Below are 21,052 nucleotides of genomic sequence, written 5' to 3' on the forward strand. Positions count from 1 at the left end.
TCCAGGGGCGTCCTGAATATCCCCCCCGAGCCTGCCTTCTGGCCAAAGCAGCCCCCTCCAGCGTCCGCTGCCCCTTTGAAGACCCTGAGGGAACCATGGAGCACAACAGGGAAGAGGTTTGGAGTTTCAGTGGTGGGTGCTGCCCTTGCACCCAGGTGGGTGGAGAAGCGCCAAGGGCTGGACACTGGTTGCCCAGCCCAGAGGAGGGGTGGCCACTGCCGTCCTCAGGACCAGCCCCTTTTCTGCCTTGAGGTCACCCCTGCCCTGAGGGGTGCATGGTGCCACCACCTCACTGCTTGCTTGGACCCCAGTGGGCCTGGCCAGGCTCTGGCTCCAGCTCTGAGAGGCCCTGAGCACATTCTTCCCTGCAACGTGTTTGCCCAGGCGGCCTTGGCAGGGCTCTGGAGAAGGGTCTAGAAGCAGAGGGTGGGAGCACAGGTTCCGGGCGGCGTGACGAGGTGCCTCCCCCAGGCCCGCCCACTCCTGCCTTTACAAGGAGGTGGACCCCGCTGCCCTGCTCTGAGGGAGGGAGACGAGGGACAGGTAGGAGTCCCTTCCTGACCAGCCAGTGTCTGAGGGGCTCACCAGTGCCTGCACCCAGGCCGGGCCTGCTCCGTGGCAGGACAGCAGCTTCCTGTGCAGGGTCAACTGTTTTGCGTGCATTAATCCAACCTGAATGGCAGATGGAAAGAGGCTGTGGCCACCTCGTCACCCATGTGCAGAAACAAGGCAGAGAGGTGGAGAGGCCTGCCCAGCTCGAGCTGGGAGTCCCTCTGAACCTCCTTCTTGTTTCACTAGCCAGGACCGTAGGGAGGGTCAGGAGGCGCCTGGAGAGACGGGGTGGGGGGGGGCAGGTTTCTCAACCGCCCCTCCCCAAACGTGCCCAGACGGAAACCCGTGGGGCGGCCGGACCAGCACCTGCTAGCCTTCACCTGAGGTTCCTCATCTCACCCTCCCAGCGCCTGCTCTAAACTGAGATGTGAGTCTTGAGCCAAGCCTGGGTTTGAATCCCAGAGCCCCAATTCCCTGGGGGTCCTGGTGAGCCCAGAATGAGAACAGGCACCAGGCTGGGGGAATGAGGAGGGCAGTCCAGGAGGGAGGCGGCTCCAGCAAGAGCAGAGGCGGGGCTTCCCTGGTGGCGCAATGGTTGAGAGTCCGCCTGCCGATGCAGGGACGCGGGTTCGCGCCCCGGTCCGGGAAGATCCCACATGCCGCGGAGCGGCTGGGCCCGTGAGCCATGGCCGCTGAGCCTGCGCGTCCGGAGCCTGTGCTCCGCAGCGGGAGAGGCCACAGCAGTGAGAGGCCCGCGTACCGCAAAAATAAATAAATAAATAAATAAGAGCAGAGGCGGGACCTCGCCTGGGCTGCAGATCAAGGGAACTGACCCCTCCCGTCCCAGTCCTGCTTCAAAGTCTGGGCCCTGGAGTCTCTCACTGCGGCTCAGGGGGCCCAGCTCCATAACAAGACAAGCAGCTCGCTGCCTGAGTTCCACCTTCCCCAGGGCTCTCTGTGTCCCGGCCCCCATCACCCAGAATCCCCTGCCCCGTCCCCGCCCCACCGGATCCTGGAGCCACAGCCTCCCACTCAGCGAGCTCCTCAGGCAGTGGGCAGGGCCCTGCACCCCAGCTGCACTCCCTGCCTCGACCCCCCCAAGCTCAGGGCCTCGGCCAGTCCGCCCATCCCTGAGTCTCAGATTCCTCATCCACACGGCCCCCCATGGGCTCCCCCATCCCCTCCTCCCCACTCCTCCCAGGGGTCTCACCTCGCCCCTCTCCCACCACCCCCTTCCCCAGCAGGACTGCTGGCAAAAGCCTTATACCTGAAGTTCTGCCACCACACCTGCCGGGAGTCCAGGTGGGACGTGCCGGGACGTGGGTCCCACTGCTCTCCCTGTGCGGGAGAAGCGCTGCGGCCGGGAGGGCCTTGAGGGCCCAGCCCACGGCCCGGGGAGGGGCGCCTGCTCGCCCTGGGCCGCAGCCCTGGCTTCTCGCGGGGGCGCGTCCCTGCCGCCAAGTTTGACTTAAGTGACGCCCCCCCGCCAAGTGCAGACCCCCGTCCCGAGCTCAGCCATCAGCGGCTTTCCTTTCTTCCCGGCGTCCTAGGTCCGAGCTTGCGGGGTGGGCAGCGCGGGGCGGGCGCAGTGCAGACGTGAGGTCTTGGCACAGAGTGCCAAGCCCCCCCATCCCCCCTCTTGCCACGCAGCCCCGCCTAGCCCGTGTAACCGCTCCCCGATGCAGGACACAAAGAGCTTCTTCATCCCTTTCTCCGGCTGCAGAGAATCCCTACAAAATTACTTTCAGCAGTAACAGCTCAGCGCAGGGGAGGTGGGTCCCTACTCCCGGGAAATAAATGCCGTGCAGGATGTGCCCCTCGCCAGCGCATTTTCCCCGGGGGGCGCCAACACCAAGGCCTGCAGCCCTAGGCGGGGGTGGGCGAGGCCAGAGCAGCCTCAGCCCAAGCCTGGGTGCTCCGGCCCTCATGCCGGCGCGGAGGCCGGGGGTCCGCGGTGGTGGTAGAGTGCTCACTCGTGGGCGAGAGCGCAGCTCCTGGCACGTGGAGATGTACCCACATCGCCGTCCGAGAGCTGCACAAGGAAGGAGATGGGAGGAAGTTTGGGTGGAGAATTAAGGAAAAGGGTGGCTTTTCAGGGACTTGTTTTTATTTTCTCAGTGAGAGACACTTGAGTGTGTTTACATGCAGAAGGAGAGAAACCAGTCCAAAAATTAAACACAGAATCACCATGCAATCCAGCAATCCCACTTCTGGGCACAGACCCCGAGGAATCGGAAGCAAGGACTGGAAAAGCTGTCTGCACACCCGTGTCCGCAGCGGCATTATTCTCAGTGGCTAACACACGGTGGCGGCCCGGCAGTCCGCGGGAGATGGAGGATAAACACGATGTGGTCTCTACATACAACAGAATATTATTCGGCCTTTGAAAGGGGGGAAATTCTGACAGGAGCTGCAACGTGGATGACCCTCGAGGACTATGCAGGGGAGGGGGATGGGGAATGAGTGTTTAATGGGGACAGAGTTTCAGTTTTGCAGATGGACAACAATGTGAATGTCCTTAATGCCACTGAACTTGACACTTAAAAATGGTTAACATGGCAAATTTTATATTATGTGTATTTTACCAATTAAAAAAATTGGGGGGGGAGGAAGAACCAGGAGACAGAAGGGAGGGGAGCTGAAGATACAGGGGAGGAGAAGGAGGCCGGGGATGGGGAGGCCGGAGGAGGGGCCATCCAGAGGTGGGTGACGCTGGGCACAGGGTGGGCAGGGCGGCAACCTCGGGGCCCTTGCCCCCAGAGGCCTGGCTTCTCATAGAAGTGGGGGGGGCGGGTAAGCTGAGGGTGCAGGAGCAGGGCATGCTGACAGGCACCGTGGGCTGTGGGGGGGTACCACAGGCAGCCCCGCAGCTGGCGCCGGACACCAGGGATCCGTGGTGGGGCTTGGGGGGCAAGGGGAGGTGAGACTCTCCGAGGTTAATGTGGATGGGCCGAGAGTGTCCAAGGGTTAGAGGAAATCAACCTGGGTGTGGACGTGTGGAGGTGGGACGGGGGCAGCTTGAACAAATGGAGGATGGGGGCCTGGAATCGACAGATGGCTCCTTACACCCTGATGTGTCTCCTCACGGGGTCCCGGGGCGCAGGGGAGTCGCCCCCCGAGACCACCTGGAGCCGGCTCCCTCTGGCCAGCCCACCCGCACGTGCCTGTTTCTCAGTCACGGATTTCAGGAAAGAAAGAGGCTGTGTCTTATCACCGTCCCTGGGAGCTGCCTGTCACTGGGGGGCCATCAGAAGCAGAGAGAGAGCCCACGAGAGACCCCTCATGGCCCTCTGACCACCGGGGAGGACGGTCTGGACTTTGATCTAAGAAGGAAGGCCCTCCCTCTGCTCCCAGAGGCGGAGACGGTTGGCTGCACGGAGGGTGGGAAGGAGCCCGGAACAGGGAGGGGGGCAGGAGGGCCAGCGCATCTGCAGCCCACATCTGCCTTCAGAGGCCCTGCTGGCCCGTGGCTGTGCGCTGCCAGGCCGGGCAGATGCCCTTCCCGCACCCACAGCCCCAGACCTCCACCCCTCAGTCAGAAGCGTTGTCCATCCCTCCCCAGGTCTGGGTCCGGTTCACTGTGGTGACCCCAGAGGCCCAGAGTGTGGGTTCACAGCGCAGACTGGGGCCACACCGCTCCCCAGAGAGAGATCAGGGCTCATGTCCTTCCCCTACCACCTCCCCCTCTGCCAGGGCCGGACGGGGTGTGGACGGCCAGTGTGCCCCGTCCACGGCCGGCACCAAGGTCTGAGGACAAAGCTGTGCTCCGCCAGCCAGGAGGAACAAGGTGACTCACTCAACTCACCCGGCCAGAGGGAGGCCAGGCCTGGCAGGGGGGACCCACACCCGCTGCGCCCACGGGCCATTCACGGGAGCCAGCCCGACCGAGCAGGGCAGAGCAGGCAGGGCCGGGCCCACACCAGGCAAGGGTCTGCAGGCAGGAAGCTGGGCCCCCAGGCTGCCCCAGAAGAGCGCTGGTGTGCGTGGGCAAGGCTGAGGGAGAAAGCCCTGACGTAGAAGGGCAGAGGCTCTAAAGTGGGCCTCGGGTGCCCACAGGGCCACCTGCCCTCAACCCTGGCCCTTGGGGTCTGAGGGAGCCATGTCCCCACCCGGGGGGCTTCACAGGTGGCCCTTGTCACGGAAGCCTGGGGTCAGAGAGCGCCACCAGCAGGTGTGTCTGAGGCCAGAATGTCTGGGGGGTTGAAGGGGGGCCCCACAATCACTCTGACCTGAGGGCTGGGGGCCTCGTGCACTCCTGTGGGCCACCAGCCTTGGCCAGGCCTGGCCATGTGACTGTGTCCTCGTGAGCGGGACCAGCCCCCAGCCCCCTTGCTGGGATGCGGCAGAGGGAGCAGCGCCCGCTGTGGGGGAGGAGGGGTGAGGTGCAGCCTGGGGCAGGGGTGGGTGGGGAGGGGGGAGGGGCAGTCAGCGTGGGGCTGAACCTCTGCAGTAATTCCTTGTCGGTAAAGCAGTGATGGTAACATTACCCAGCCCTAGAGTTGTTGAGGACAAGTAAAATGACATTTAATCTTACTTAATGAATTAAATGTGCTAGTATTATTTGCACCTCGGCCAAGGAGGAGCTGGGCCCGTCTGGGGGGACAGGCGGTGGGTGAAGCCTCCCTGCTCCCTAACAGTTCTGGGAACCCCTGTGGAGCCCTTCCTGGGAGCAGCTCCTGTGGCCCCAGATCAAAGCACCTGCAGGAGGAAGCCGGGTCTGCGGGGGCAGCTGGGTGGGGTGGCCGTGGACACAGGCCTGAGCAATGAAGAGGGCGGGTGCAGGGCCGTGAGCACCAGACTGAGGGAGACCCTGGCTGGAGAGTGATTTTAGCCTCCGGCGGGGAAGGGCTGGGGGCAGCTGATAACGGAGGCCAGGCAGCTTCCTGCAGAAGCTGAGGATGGCCAGGCCGGCCCAGTGCCCACTGGAAGGCGAGAGTGCACTGGTCCAGAGGAATGGGGGAGGGATGATGACACCTGGTGGCTGAGACTTCAGAGAAATGTCATCCAGCTGGTCCTGTGGGGACTGTGACGGGAGCCGTCCTACACGCCAGTGGGCACTGGCTCTTGATGGCCACGACCACTGTGAGAGCACTGAAGTCCACAGAACCAGGGAAAAGGGGACTGGGCTCAGGCTCAGGCGGCCTTACCCCAGAGCCAGCTCTCAACCTCTGCTGCAGGTGGTCCCTGAGAATATTCCACCCACTGGGGAAACTCAGACTGGGCAAATTCAGGGAGTGGGCCACGCAAACAGTGGGCGGGCTCGCGTCCCTGGCTCCAGGCCCCAATCTAGCCTCCTGCCCCTGCCCCCTCCTTTCCGTGGCCTCCAGGAAGGGGCTTCTCAGCAGTCCCGTGCACAGTCTGCGTCCCGCAGGGGAGGAACGGGAGAGTGGGGCAGCCCAGGCCCACACACAGCGCAGCACGGGCAGGCTCCCAGCGGCTCCCCAGGAGGCCCCCACCCCGTCCAGGATGGTCGGCGTGGAGCTCTGGAGGGCGGGGCCTCCAGAGGATAGGGTGTGAGGTGATGGTGGGAAGGCTTCTCTGAGGAGGTAGCGCCTGTGCGGGTGGGACAGCCTCGTGGACGTTGGCAGGAACAGCATCCCAGGCAGAGGGAACAGCCAGGACGAAGCCCCGAGGCGGGAGGGAGGGCAGCCGGCAGCCAGTGGGCGAGCGCAGGGCTGGCGGGACAGGAGGCCTGGCGGGAGGACTGCAGTTGTGATTTTCTTTGAAATCCTCTCAACAAGGCCCCCGGAATGCGGATGACGACTCACAGCTGAAGGTGCCTGGGCAGGGGTCTGCAGCTGGAGGGCCCGTGAGGCCAGGCTCCTGGGGCTGTGTGGCCTGGGCCTGGGTCCTTGGGGTCCAGACAGGGGGCAGTGGGCTGGCCAGCCCACACTACTGGGCTGAGGCCTCAAGGCCAGGGCAGAGCCACACAGGTGGACGGGATGCCCCAAGGCCAACCACAACGACTTCCTCTCCCCCACCCAGCCCCTGGAGTCAGGGAGGGAAATGACCATCCCTGGCCCAGTGCCTGGCCCGGGGCCCAGTGTGAGGCCCATTGTTTGAGGCTGGAGCTGGGGGGTCCAGGGCCTCCGGGAAGCCCCCGGCAATGTCCTTTGTCCCACTTCCCACAAATCCAGAGGCCCAGCGAGGAGCCGGGTGAGAAGACGCGGCAGCTCCGGCAGGATGAAGGTGCTGGTGGCTGTCCTGCTGGCTCTGCTGCTGTGCGGGCAGCCAGGTACTCGGGGCGAGGGGAGACGCTGCAGCGCGGGGGACAGCATAGTCCAGGCGCACAGGACCCCCAGGATCACCCAGCCTGGGGGCAAGACATGGCTTGGGAAGAAAGAGGGAATGCAGCTGGAGGCCGAGGCCACAGGGAGGTGATGGGGCTGTTGTGGGTTCCCACGGGTCCCTGAACCTGCAGCCCCGGCCCAGCCAGGCCCTGGGGGCACGGGCTCCCTCCCCACCCACCCCCAGGCTCAGCCTCTCAGAGAGGCAGGCTGTGGGGTGCCCTCTCCTCTCCCAGCCTCAGTTTCCTCTTCTGTGAAATGGACAGGCCATCCTGACGGCTACGGGCCAGCTGCTGTAAAGGGCCAGCACACACCCCCTAGTGTTGCCGGTAAGGAACACACAGGTAAGGAAGCAGGGCCGGGGCTCGGAGACCCAGGCAGTGACCTCACCAGCTTGGGAGGCGGTGGGGAGGACAGAGGGACTGGCAAGGGGGCTGATGGATCGAGGGGTGGGGGCGTGGCACTGGACCCCGAGCATGTGTCCTCTGTGCCCGGGTAGTGGAGGTTTACAGGCGTCCCTGCGCGGCCAGGCAGAGGGCGGACGCAGGAGGTCGAGGATGATGACGTGGACGCTGGACCTGAAGGCTATGACGAGGACGACGACGAGGAAGACGATGAGGCCAGCGTGACTGCAGGCAGCAGAGGCACAGGTACCTGCCCACCCCGACCCCACGGTGGGCCACTTGTCCCCCTTTTCCAACACATGCGTGGGCACTGCCGAGGGCCAGGGTCCGCGAGGCTGACGGTGAGGACACGACAGGCAAGGGCCTCCGCCTGTGAGCTTCCCTCCCCTCGTGGGGGGAGGGGTGAGGAGGGGCCCCTGACACTCAGCACACCCTCACTTCTCACCCTGACCGTGACCCTCAACTGCCGTCCAGAGTAGGGAGGCCTAGAGAAGGAGCCATTCCTGGGAGGGACGGTGGTGTCGCGGCAGAGAGGTTAGAGAGAGTTCACCAGGCAGGACAGCAGCACAGCGGAGCCCGGGATGGGGAGACCGGAGAGTCACAGGCCCTGGTGTGGAGTCCTGTTCAGAAAGACATGAGCAGCCTGGCACTGGTGGGGCCGGGCTAAGGGAGGGAAAGGGGCCAGTCCTGGGGCAGGGGCGCAGGGTTCGTGGGGGTCAGATGAGGACGCGTGAGTGGGACAGGAGCTGGGAAAAGGCCTCAGAGGTGAAGAGGCCGGAGGTGGGGGGCTGGGTGAGCCGGGGCGCGCTGGGGACTGAGCCCGCCCGGCCTCCCAGTGCAGCTGCGGTGCTACTCCTGCCAGTCCCTGCACCGGGATGAGAGCTGCAGACAGATGCAGAGCTGCATCCTCCCCAAGACCTGCAAAACCATCGTCTCCCACTGGAATACTGGTGAGCAGGCCACCCCGGGGCCGCCGGACAGGAGGAGCCCGTCTCCCACGTCTGTGCGGGGCCTCGTCCCTACAGTGTGACGCACTTTCTCCACCACCCCCTTCCCACCCAGAGTCAGGTCCCCGGACCACCTACTCGGGGTGGTGTGCAGACACATGTCAACCCATCAGCAGGACGGTGGATGGATCCCTGACTACCATATCCTGCTGCCAGGCCAGCCTGTGCAACATCCCGCCCTGGCAGGACCCTCAGGGAAGCGGGGCAGCTGGCCCTCGGGGTAGACCCTCAACCGTGGCCACCGCCCTCCTGTTCAGCCTCCTCGCCAGCCTTCAGGCAATGGTGTTCTGAGTGGGGGGGGGGGGTCCCACCCGGGGGGTCCCACCCCCACCCCCAGCCCGGCTTATACCCTGGCTGGTCAGCACTCTGCCCACTGTCTTCCCCTCCCTTCCCCTCCCCTGCCCCACCCCAGCTTTGGAGAATAAACTGGAAGCGTCTGTAATGATCCGGCCAGCACTGGTTCCTCACAGCCATGTCGGCCTCTCCTCAGTGTCCCCATCTAGCGCCCTGGCCTCCTCTCCCTGCCTGTGTGTGGCACGATGGCCAGCATGTGGGCCTTAGGTCCAGGCCTCAGCTGCTCACAGGGTGGGTCCACCCAGCTCCCGCCCCTGGCAGAGAAAACACTCACCATGTGCCTGGGGGGAGACCACCCCACCTTGCTCCCCAGCTTCCCACCAACAAAACACCCCCATCCATGTGATGGGCAGCCCATCTGGGGGAGGAGACTTTGGGAGGAAGTCTTCCTTGGCCCATAGGAAGAAGGGCCCTCCACCCCGGGAGGCTGCTGGGGTTTGAGCGTGGAGTTGATGAGGGGCTGGAAGAAGAAGAGAAAAGAGAGGGAGGCTGGAGGGGTGGTTGAGATGGGACTTTGCAGCCGACCGCCCAGCCTGGTGGGTGCCGGGGGCATAGGGGCAGTGAACGGGGCGGTCAGGCCACCAGTATCAGGGAGGGGTGACATGGCCTCTGGGCTCCTGAGGAGAAGAGGAGGGGAGCAGTGGGAGGGGGCCGGGTAGGAGAACCTCGGCTTCCCCAGTGTCTGCTCTGGCTAGGTTGGTGTCATTGGCTGCTGGGCACTTGGCCTTCTTGACTGGTGACAGGACAGAGCCCTGGAGTGGGAAGGAGGAGGCCTGGGCCTGGGCCTCAGTTTCCCCATCAGAGCAGTACAGAACAAGGCTTAGAGGACCCCTGATCCCCACCAGCTCAACATCCCCTGGGCTGGGAAGCCCAGAACTCTATCCTGCCTGTCAAGTATCCCAGCAGGCAGAATAGTCCCCTACTTTCCATTCTCCCCTTTCCTTACTAATGGAAACATCAAGGCCTAGCTGGGGATGGGGGGAAAATCCCTTAGGTAGAGATAGCATATCTTTCTCTTCTCCTTCCTCCTTCCTGTGGCTGGAATGATGGCTGGAGCACAGCAGCCACCTCGCACCATGAGGCAGCATACTGAGAATGGCAGGGCAGCATGGAGGAAGGGGCCTGGACCCATTACACCAGCCTTGCACTGCCTAGCTCAGGACCCCTTTACCTGGGAGGGAAATAAACCTCTGCCATCTTGAAGCTAGTTATTTTGGGTTTCTCTGTTTCTTGCATTCTCACACGCTCTCATGCATATGCACGTATTCACACGTACTCCCACTCGCACACACACTCGTGGACACATGTTTGCACTCACAGTCCCTACGAAAGCATAGCAGATAAGAGCCGAGCTCGGGGGTCACACTGCCTGGGTTCAAATGTTAGGCCCACACCCTCCAGCTCCAGCCCCGGGCGGGCCCCTTCGCCTGCAGCTGGGCTTCCTCACCTGCCAAGTGGGAAAGTAGGAGACCCCTCCCCGTAGGTCTGCAGTGAGAACTGACTGAACCGCCGAGGGGGCTGCTTGTACCCATGCCTGGCAGAGAGTAAACGCTCAGCAAGCTACTGTTGTCAGGGCAACCCTTACGCCCCGCCCCTGTGTGCCACCTGCGAGTGCAAGCTCATGGGAGACGCCCCACCCGAGTCCTTTACCATCACAAGAAGCCTCGTTAGCCACACCCACCCGCTGCAGAAACACTGGGCGCCATCACCCGCATTCACAGGATTCCCTTCAACCCTCCGCCCTGAAGCCCCCAGAGCTCTGAGTACACAGACGCCCCACCGTGCACCTCTGGAGCTGACCTCCTTCACGGCCCTTGGCAGCAGGAGGGAGCCAGGTCGGGCTCAGTTTGAAGCCACTGGCTGAAGGGCCTGCCCTGGGCTCCTGCTTTGGCGACAGCCTCTTCTCTGGGCTCCGGGCGCACTGCGTGCAGCTGGGCCCCTGATTCCCGCCCTGGAAAGCAGAAAGCACAGCCCTGACCCCTCACTGGGGCTTTAACCTGCCCCCGCCCGAGGGCACAGGAGGAAGCAAGTGGTGCCTTGAGCGGGCAGGTCCAGCTGTGGGCGGGGACCTGACGTGCCTGCCGGGCACCCGGTCCCAAAACACCGCCCCTCCCCGCCGCCCAGCCAGCTCCCTGTCCTGGCACCCAACAGTCCATCCGATGGAAGTGACACTTCTGCGCAAGGTCACGCAGCTGGTGGTGGCAGGTCCAGGACCCAGCTGGGGGCTTCCCGCCGACAGCGGCCGCCTTCCCGGGGGGCCACGGGCCAGGCGGGCAGTGGCGCCAGGGCACCTGAGTCAGAGGTTGGAACTGGCTAGATGGCGGCCAAGACCCAGCTGGGTCCGCAGGCCAAGCCCAGCGTGAGGTGTCAGCAGACGGTCACAGCCAGGCCTTGTCACAGCGCATCTACGCCTTCCCAGGAGGCTGGCGGAGGGCATACCCATCTGGATCACTGCCCCTGTTCCCCACGGCTGCCGAAACAAATGACCACAAGCTCAGGGGCTTAAAACCACACCCGTGAATTATCTCACAGTTCTGGAGGTCAGAAGGTGTCACGGGGCTGCGTCCCTGTTGGAGGCTGTGATGGTCAGTTTTATGGGTCAGTTTGACGGGGCTAAAAGGGAGGCCCACGTAGCTGGCAAAACATGACTTCTGGTGTTTCTCTGAGAGTGCTTCCAGAAGAGCTTGACATTTGAATGGCGGGCCTGAGAAAGGAAGGTCACCACCCCACAGGTGAGTGGCCACCACCCAGTCCATCCAAGGCCCAGATGGAACAAAAAGTCAGGAAGGACAAGCTCTCTCTCCCTTCTGGAGCTGGGCTGTCCATCCTCTCCTGCCCTCAGACATCGGGCTCCTGGTTCCCAGGTCTTTGGACTCAGAGGGAATTTACCGCACCACTTTCCTGTTCTCGCGCTTCCAAAGAGCAGGTTGCGGGGCTCCTCGGCCTCCAGGACCACGTGACCCAATTCCTATAATCAGTCCTCTGTGCGTGTCTGTGTCCTGACCTCCTCTTCGTATAAGGGCACCAGTCAGATTGGCTTGGGGCCACTCTCGTGACCTCATGTACCTTAATCGCCTCTAAAAACCCCATCTCCAAACACAGTCCCGTTCTGAGGTCATGGGGTTAGGACTTCAGCATGTGGATTTGGGGGACACCAATTCAGCCCATCGCAAGGGGCTGAGACAGGGCTCTGTGGGGGGCCCAGACGGGGGCAACAGCCCTGAACTGAATTTAAAGGAGGTGTTTGCCAGGGTGGTGGAGGTGGGGGAGGAGGGCCGGGGGACCTGCAGGCAGACGGGGTGCAGGGTGGGTCGCGGTGGGCAGGGGAGGGCTGGAGCACGGCTCACAACTCCAAGACTCCGCTCCCCAGCCCCGGGCCCCGCCTGCGGCCCTCGTGAGCACAGCTGGTGGCCAGGCAGGGTCGCCCGCTCCTGCTGGCTTCCTCAGCACTCGGCCCGCCTGCTCCTCGGGTGCCTGTGTCCCCACGAGCCCCATGGCAGCGGCAGCCAAGCTCCGAGCACCAGGTCCTGTGTGCAGACCTTCTCTGTCGGTGGAGAGACCACCTTCTCTGTCGCCCCCAGGCTGGCCCCGCCCTGCAGAGGGCATGCACCTGTGGTGACCCTGAGCCTGCCTCACACCTCCAGAGGTTGTGCTGTCGCGGCCTGTGGCTCCCACCTGCCCGCCCCGCTGAGGGCCCCGCATATGGAGGTCTGGGGGCCTCGCCGGAGCCCCTCACCCCAGCCCTCCCCGCTCCCTCTCCTGCCCCGCCTCCCCGCTCTCAGGAGTCCGGAAGTGGGCTTCCAACGGGCCCAGCGCTGGTGAAGGGCCTCTAGCCGCACTGGTCAGGCAGGAGAGGACGCCCGCGGGGCCGCGACGGCAGCGGCCCTGTGAGGTGCCTCCTTCTGGACGAGAGCAGGCGCGTGAGGGGCCCGGGCGGTGGGCCAGCCTCCGGGCCTCGGCGCTCAGGCCTCGGGACCCCCCCAGAGCAGGCCCTTCACCCTGGGCCCGTGCAGGCGCTCGGCCCCCTAGAGGGCCCTCCTGGAGAGAGTGATGCTGGAAACTTCCGGAGCCTGGTGGCCCTAGGTGAGGGCTCTGCCCTGCAGCTCAGACGCTGTTGCGGCTTCCCGGCTTTTCCAGTGTGACGTGGATGGGGCCCCGCCCTGCAGAGGCCATGCACCCGTGGTGACCCTGAGTGTGCCTCACAGGAGTGAGATGCCTGCCGGGCCTCCAGGCTGAACTGGCCTCTTCCCGGCTGAGGGACCTTGGCAAGAGGCTCGGCCTCTCTGCTCAGTTCTCTCTTCCGAAGAGAAGAAACTGCAGAAACACGGAGCCCATCTCCTAGTATCCCCGTGGAGGCTGGCTGGGTGCCGGCTGCCAGGCGCTGGTGCACCACCGACGCCAGGGGTGAACGCCATGGTCACTGCTCTGACCCCGGAGCTGTCCCTGGGGGGCTGCTCTGAGCTCCGAGCTGCTGTCCCTTGGGTTGGGAGGGCTCCTCTGGGCCCTGCCCTTTGGCCTTTGGAGGCAGGCTTTCTGTCTCTCCTCCCAGCATTGGGTGGACCCACTCGCCCTGCTCCCTTCCAGGTGCCCTGCCCGTGTCCCACCCCCTGGCCCCCATGAGAAGGGAACAAATGAACCCAGTGGGCAGAGGGACCCCTTCTGTGTCCCCACCCAGCCCTGGCGCCGGCAGACAGCTCAGGCAGAATGCTGCGTTCCCTTCTCTTCTGGGCTCAGCCGGGCTGCCAGCTGGACGAGGGGCTGCGGGAGTCCTGTCCCAGTGGGCAGTCCTGGGCATCCCGCCCCAGCTCCTTTAACGTGGTGTTTTCTTTGGGACTTCCTTTCTCTTAGCACAGGAAGCAGATGGCCGTGGTCGCATTTCCCGTCCTTGTTCGCAACCATGAGAACTGGGTGAGGACGCAGCAGTGACCCCAGAGCAGGACATTCCTGAGGACAGAGACTCCCGGCCTTCGGCCTTGGACAGACCCAGCGGCGCCCTCCAATGACCACCGGGGTTTGCAGAAGTCGATGGACTCGGGGACTGGCCAGCAGTGGGAGCTGAGCGAGACTGCCGACTCCTAGGCGCACAGTCTGACCGGGGACTCTCCGGAAGGGAGGGGAGTCACAGCGATGTCACTCGAAGACGTCAGGCCTGCACACATCAAGGGCTCCTGCCTGAGAGCGGGTTGCGGGGAGGCCCACTTGGGGATGCAGAAATGTGTTTCAGTGTCAAGGCTGCTGACCAGAGCAGAGCCGCTCTCACCCATGGGACCAGGGTGGCTCTGGGCACCCAGAGGTGGAGAATTGGGGCGGGGGCTATGCTGGAGTAACGTGGAAAAACCTCCCCTTGGGGTGTCCCCTTGCTCAGCCTCATAATCCTCCCAGAAAATACCCAGGGTACGTGGCAGAGGCGGTGGCACGTGGGCTGTCAGCCCTGCAGAGCAGGCGTCCTGGAGAGGAGCGGCCCCATGAAGCCCCAGCGTCAGCACGTCCTCGGGCAGGAAGCCCCCGAGTGCGGCGGCTGCAGGAAAGCCCTCAGCTCCAGACGGCTTGTGATCCACCAGCTGCAATGAAAGAGAAGCTGTGCAGACGGAACACGGACTCAGCCCAGGGTGAGTTTATGCTGAAGGACACAGGAATGTCAGCTGTGGTCTGGTTTCCCTTGCCCATTCCCGTCCCCATCCTGGCTCAGGTAATGCCTAGCGATTTATCTCCCAGTAAGTCTGTAAGCAGATGAAGGTGGGAAAGGTTATGTAATTTGTGAATGGATGTACTTACCACCCACCCCTCACCATCACTTGTAAGCCTGAGGGGGCAGACCTTAGTTTTTCTAAATAAATTGTGACACACAGTTGAGGAACACGCCAAAAGGTCAGAGATCAGTGTTGCTTGGAAGAACCATCGTACTGACCACTCGACTCCTGTGTGTCGGGAACAGCAGCTCTGGACACTGGCTGCCCGCTAGAATCATCCAGGGGTGCTTTAAAAAATCCCAATGATAGATGCCCACTTCCCCACCCCACTGTCAAATTAGCACCCCTGCGGGGGGGCGGGGGAACACTTTCTTTGCGCTCACAGGTGTTCCCAACGAACAGCTCACGGTGACCACTGCTGCGCCGAGGGGATCTCGCCCTCTGGTGCCGCTCAAGCCTGACTGACCACCAGAGTCACGAACCCTACCCCCCATGGCATTGTTTCACCAGCTCTTGGAGGGCACCTGGAAAAAAAGGTATTTTAAAAGGTTCCGAGGGGGTTCTGAGGAAGAGCAGGTTTGGGAACCAATGACACAGAGGGGCAAAAACGAATAAGGACGCAACAGTCCTGCCACCCGAGGAACAAAGAGACCAGTGTTCACAGCACCTGCCTTGCCCCCCGACGGCCGGGCATCTCCCACAGGGGTCTCATCTGGTCTCACGGAGAACCCCTGAGGTCAAGTTCCTGTCTGCACCATGTAGGTGAGAAAATGGAGGCTGTAGGGCTCAGGCAGGGTGGGGTTGGCGGCCAGACCCTCCCTCCCCGCTGAGGTCATCAGCTCAGTCCTTCAGCTCCAGCATCAGGCGGGAAGAAAAAGCCGCTCAGCAAGCCCCACAGTCTCATGGGGTCACATCCCTGGAACGAATCAAATCACACACCTGTGTATGTATGTGTACGTATGTGTGTGTGTGGTGGGTATGTGTACTGGTGTGCGTACGTGTGGGTGTGCGCACACGTGGGTGTATGTAACTCTCAAGTCTCGGCATCTTAGACTGAATCCTGACCCATCCAGTAGCGTGATCAGACGACTTTCTGCCCCAGCCTGACCTTCTAGATACTAGGCGTTGGGTCCATCCAGTGAAAAGATTCTTTAAGCTTCTAGAAGGTTTGGACTGGATAGAGAGCATGACGTGAGGCAGCGGTGTGGACAGGCCACATAAGGATCACTTCTGTGGCCTCCCCCAGAGCCGGGACCACCAGGATGCAGGACAGACCAGCCAGCACATCCCGCCCGTCCCAGCTCTTCACTTGCAAGTTCCCTTTCCCAGCAGGGCTGTGCTGAGGGCTTCATCCTCCCGCGCAGCCTGCACACGACCTGCCTGCAGGGGCAGCGCAGCCCTCACCCCCGAGTGGCAGGAAACCAGTGACCATCCCCAGCCCACGAGTGGCGGTGCAGCAGGCGTCTGGGTCCAGTGGTGTGACGCTGGGCAAGTCTTAAACTCTGCGAGCCTTAGTTGTTTCCTCTGGAGAGCAGGTTCGGCACCAGCGGCACAGTGAGGCCAGAGGAGGTGATGGAAAGGAAGACATTTCACAGCCAAGAGCATGGCCCCGTGTAGCTGCCGTGGCCAAGCTGACCGTGGAGGGTTTGTGTCTATAGCCTTGACTCAACAGTGAAGGGAGGAGGCCTGGGCCTGAGACCTGGGGGCTTCGGGGATGATCGAGGTAAGACCTGAGCTTATTTGGGGGTTTGAGAGAAAGGCTTTTACTAGACTGTGCTGTCTTTACCCAAGACGGCACCCACTGCCCAGGACTCCGGTCAGCAGGGCCCATTCCAAAGCAGTCAGCCTGCTGGGGTCAAAAGCGCCCCGACCCCTGTCTTTGACCCCAGGATGTTCATTCATTCTGGGGGAGAGTAAAGAAGCAAAGAAATAAATATCACAGTCAGAACTTCCCTGGTGGTCCAGTGGTTAAGAATCCGCCTTGCAGTGCAGGGGACATGGGCTCAATCCCTGGTTGGGGAACTAAGATCCCACATGCTATGGGGCAACTAAGCCCGTGCGCCACAACTACAGAGCCCACGTGTTCTGGAGACCGTGTGCCACAACTAGAGAGAAGCCCGCGTACCGCAACTAAGACCCGATGCAGCCCAAAATAAATAAGTATTTTTATAAAGAAATAAGTAAATAAATATCATGGTTTTCGGACCGTGGTCACTGCTCTGAAGAGGTCAAGCAGAGGCCGCGGCGGGGGCAGCAACTTTCCACAAGAACTGTGAACCACACATCACTTTTAATTTTCCAGTGGCCACATTCAAAAAGTAAAAAGAAACAATTACTTTTATGTAACGCAGTATATCCAACACACTATCGTTTCAACGTGTAATCAATATTTTTAAAGTACTGAAATATCTTACATTGCTTTTTCTTTGTTTCATATTAATTCTCCCAAATCTGGAGTGTGAGTTTGCCCTCACAGCCCACCTCAGTGTGTGCCAGCCATGACTCCTCCAAGGCTCAGAAGCTGCTGTGGCTCTGGCCTGGTGCTGGACGGCTCGGGCTGCAGAGGGGGTGGGGTGGGTTTTAGGTAAGGAACAGAGCAGTGCTCGCCCCCCCGAGAGGAGGGCTAGCTACAGCCAGGCTGGTTGTGCCGGCCCGAGACTGCCCACAGCGGGCCGTCCACACCTTGTTGGATAAACACTCAGCCAGGGGGGCCGGGCAGGGCAGGCCCAGAACAAGCAGGGAGAGACAGAAACCCGGTGCCAATGGGGGGGCTACACGGGGGCAGGCAGCATGCTCTGTCCTCATTACCCGGGAGTCCCCACGTTCCTCTGACCCTGACAGCTGTCTGCCCTGGCCCTCCCAGGCCACAGCCAGCCCGGAGGACCCAGGAATGCAAAGGCCTGGGTACAAAGCCCAGGGGCGATTGTTTCCCCCACTATGCAGCCACTTTGTTCTTCTGTAAAAGAATCGATTCCCATTCCCCTCTCTCATTTTGGACATGTTTACAGACTTCAGAAGGAATATCTGAGCTAAAAATATGTAGAAGTATGCTTAGAAGAAACACCCCAAATATCGCCAATTTGAAACAGGAGCAAACAGAAGAAAGGAGAGGGGTTAGCTTACTTATAAAAGCAACACAGAGGTTTCCAGTTTCAGGTCTGACGTATAAAATCAACATACATTCACTGAAATACAAACAGTAGAGAAATACATAAGAGCAAAAAGTAAAAAGCCCTCGTCCTGCCCCTATCCTCACCAGAGGTGGCCACTCTCAGATTTAACATTCACCCTTCCAAGGATTTTCTATGTATATGTGTGTGTACGTGTGCATACGCACAGATGCATGTGTGTGTTTCTTTCACACAAATAGAATTTTACTAAACATATTACCTTGTGGCTTGGGTTTTTTTCAATTAATAGTAAATGTGTTGTGGAAATTTTCAATTAATTATGAATATTAACTATTTATAATTCATTTTTTCAGATCAGAACATACAGATTTACCCAGAAATCCAGATTTTTATATGAACGATCCCAAATTTTAAGTTGCCAAATAGTTATTTTTATTTACTCACTGAACAAGCAGTGTTGACTTAAAACAATAAAATAGCCAGTTATTTTACGAGCAAAATGAGTTGACTTGGGAACAGCAACGAATTGCGATTTGGGACCTGCAATCCATGGGGAACCACAGGCAAGTCTGGAGAACAAAGAGAGGAAACTCTTTTATAGAGGAGAAGGGGAGTTGGAAGGGGCTGTTCTAAACAGAGTCCATTGGAGGAAACTGGGAGTTTGAAGTTTAGTGGTTTTTCACTGGCTGAGCTGTTGCCCCGTGGGGAGAAAATCTTCCTTCCTCCTGCTGGGTAGTAAGCGGTAACCGTCTCCTGCTGGGTCTGCAGCTGACGTGGAGTGACAGGATGTGAGAGCTCCCCCTTCTGGCCTCCTGACTCCATTTTAAATGATGTTTCTGTTCATTAAATTTCACAGCAGTATTAAAATAACAACAGAAATCTAACACAAAATATGTCCACAACCCCATTGCTTAATCAAATTACGTTTTCATGCATCCATATGCTTACTTAAGTTTTGAATAGTCACAGTTAATTCTGCATCTCTATTTTAATATTATCGTGTGTCTTTTTTCCACTTCGGCACAACTTTATTTCTCCATTCACCTTCCCTCTCCTTTTGCCTCATCTCCATATACCCCATCTGGTAGCCAAAGTTAATAGAGAAGCAAACTACATCCTGCAGGCCAAGTCCGGCCAGCTACCTGTTTCTGTAAATGAAGATGCAGTGAAACACAGCCACCTTATCTGTTTACATTTTGTCTATGGCTAATTTCACACTTCCAGGGCAAAACTGAACAGCTACACCAGAAGCCATCTGGCCTGAAAAGCCTCAAATATTTACTAGATGGCCCTCCACAGAAAAAGTTTGCTGGCCCCTCGTCTGGCCTGTGGGCTTCCATACATTTCTCCGTTCTCATATGGACATATAGAAACAAATACATGCATATAGGTTTTGTTTTAGCCATTGTTTGCTTTTATAATAAAACTTGCTTTCTTTTTACTTAACAATATCTTGAGGACAGTCATTGTGCGCGCGCGCGCGTGTGTGTGTGTGTGTGTGTGTGTGTGGTATGATGATTAAGAATACAAGCGCTGGAGTCAGAAGCTTGGCTCTGCACGCACTAGCTCTACGAACTCTGGAAAACCGTCTGACTTCTCTGTTCCCCAATTTATTCAGCCATGTCATGGAGATGTTATAGTACCTAAATCATTGGGTTGCTGTGAGGATTAGATGAGATAACACATGTAAAATGCTTAGAACATTCAATAAACCCTTAGTAAACATCAGCTATTATTGTTCATTCAAAAATATGTATTGAGGAAATTCCGCATAGTTGAAGTAATAGCAGCAGCATAAATCTGAATCTTCTAACATTTCCTTCAAAATATCAATCAAGAACAAATAAAACGACAGAAAACTCATGCCCTAGGCATAACTATAAGACAGAAAACATCCGAACCTTGAGTTACCTGTAAAACAAGAAGCAAGAGGGGGAATTTAAGATCCTGTGAGACAAAAGAAAGTTTTCAAAAATCAAACATCACACGCCCTTGCCCCACTGACGCCCCTCTTCCACAAACAAAAGCCACCAGGTCACGAAACTATGCTTTTCTTTACATTGACACAAGAGGTCCCTCTTGGGCTAGGAATCTTGTAAAACAGCCCATACCTCTGTACGCAGAAATGCAGGGGTGAGCTCACCATCTCTCTAAAACCACTACACAAAGGGAGAGAAAATGGGGATCAAAATTCAGCTCATGAAAATTCCCAAAATAACCAATAGCAAAATAGAAGGAAACTGTAACTCCAAACTGAATCAAATAGCTGCAAGTATTTGGAGATATGGAAACAAAGGGGGAAAAAAACTTGAATCAGAACAGAAATGAACAAAAAGCAGGAAGAAATAAGGGAACTCAGGAAACCACAGAAGAAAAATCAATAACCAATCAGAAATGAAGACTGAATGACAAGATGCACAAGGAAGAACAGATTTGAATGAAATGAATAAGGAAGGCAGGAAAATACAAAGAGAATTTAAAAATGAAGAAGTAAGAAGTGCTAGAGAGAAAGTGATCAAAATGGAAGAGATAATGTATGGAAAACTGGAATTCCTGAAGAAAATAAAACAATGGAACAGAACTAAGACTTAAAACTATAATCCAAGAAAAGTTTCTGGAAATAAAAGAAAACCTAAATCTACATCTTGAAAGGGATCACGAGGTACCAGGAAAAACATAAGCCACGATGACCAAGTCTGAGACCGCCTAGAAAAACTATGAGATTTTGACGATAAAGAAAAGGTCAAGGTTCCCAGGCAAAAAGGTCAAATACTTTCCAGGAGCAGAAGAATGAGACCAGCATCAAATTTCTCAAAATCCACAACAGTAAGCAAAGCGACAATGGAGCAGAAGTTTCAAAAAAGACAAGAAAGGAAACTGTGAACCAAGGGTTGTGTAGCCACTCACACTGTGATCTTACCTCAAAGGGATCCTGTACCTTTGAGCCCAACATGAGGGATGTACCAGAAGCTTCATCCAACCAAGAGATGACAGGAACTTCAGCAAAAAAGATGGATGGTGTGATCATTTAATGCCCTGACCTTGGATCTAACATAAAAAAAAAGTGAGTGGTGGGACTTCCCTGGCCATCCACTGGTTAAGGCTCCACGCTTCCACTGCTGTGGCCTGGGTTCAATCCCCAATTGGGGAACTAAGATCCCGCAAGCCGCGTGGCGTGGCCAAAAAAAAAAAGTGAGTGGAAGAATGTACTTTATATGTATTTTCTGACCAAGTAGAAATAATGTAACTTCTAAAATATGAGGAGGTGGGAGAGAAGGAGGCGGGAAATCTCCCTGATTGTGTATCAGCGACAGTACAAGTTAGGGTAACATTCAATCTAGGTGAGCACAGCTCTTTCCTGCTGAGCCAAGCTTGCCTCCCATGTGCCATTTCGTGTCCTAGAATTCTCTTCTCCCTGTTGGCCCCCCACCCATGATCCCCACATCAGAACACATGTAGGTGCCCGGGCTACAGCGCCCCACCGAGAAGGAAGCCGCTATTCTGGAAGGTGAGCATTCTGAGCACCTGGCAGGGGCCTGGAGCAAAGGATGTTCCAGAAGAGCCTCCAAGTCCCCCAGCTCTCCTCACAGAGGCTGCCCTCATGGAAGGAGGACCCCCTTCCTCACT

The 21,052-nt window shown here is 58.6% G+C and overlaps 1 protein-coding gene across 1 annotated transcript; it reads left to right on the plus strand.

Annotated features, from left to right (window-relative positions):
- Positions 1-6,735: 6,735 nt before the first annotated feature.
- On the plus strand, positions 6,736-8,541 carry GPIHBP1 (glycosylphosphatidylinositol anchored high density lipoprotein binding protein 1; the record flags this gene model as incomplete). Its single annotated transcript, XM_082858324.1, has 5 exons — positions 6,736-6,787; positions 7,076-7,183; positions 7,370-7,489; positions 8,080-8,193; positions 8,306-8,541. The coding sequence occupies 5 exons, from the start codon at positions 6,736-6,738 to the stop codon at positions 8,539-8,541; spliced, it is 630 nt and encodes a 209-aa protein (XP_082714450.1).
- Between the last annotated feature and the right edge of the window lie 12,511 nt (positions 8,542-21,052).

This window comes from Leucopleurus acutus (assembly GCF_964270905.1).
Source record: "Leucopleurus acutus genome assembly, chromosome: 17".
Taxonomy (NCBI): Eukaryota; Metazoa; Chordata; class Mammalia; order Artiodactyla; family Delphinidae; genus Leucopleurus; species Leucopleurus acutus.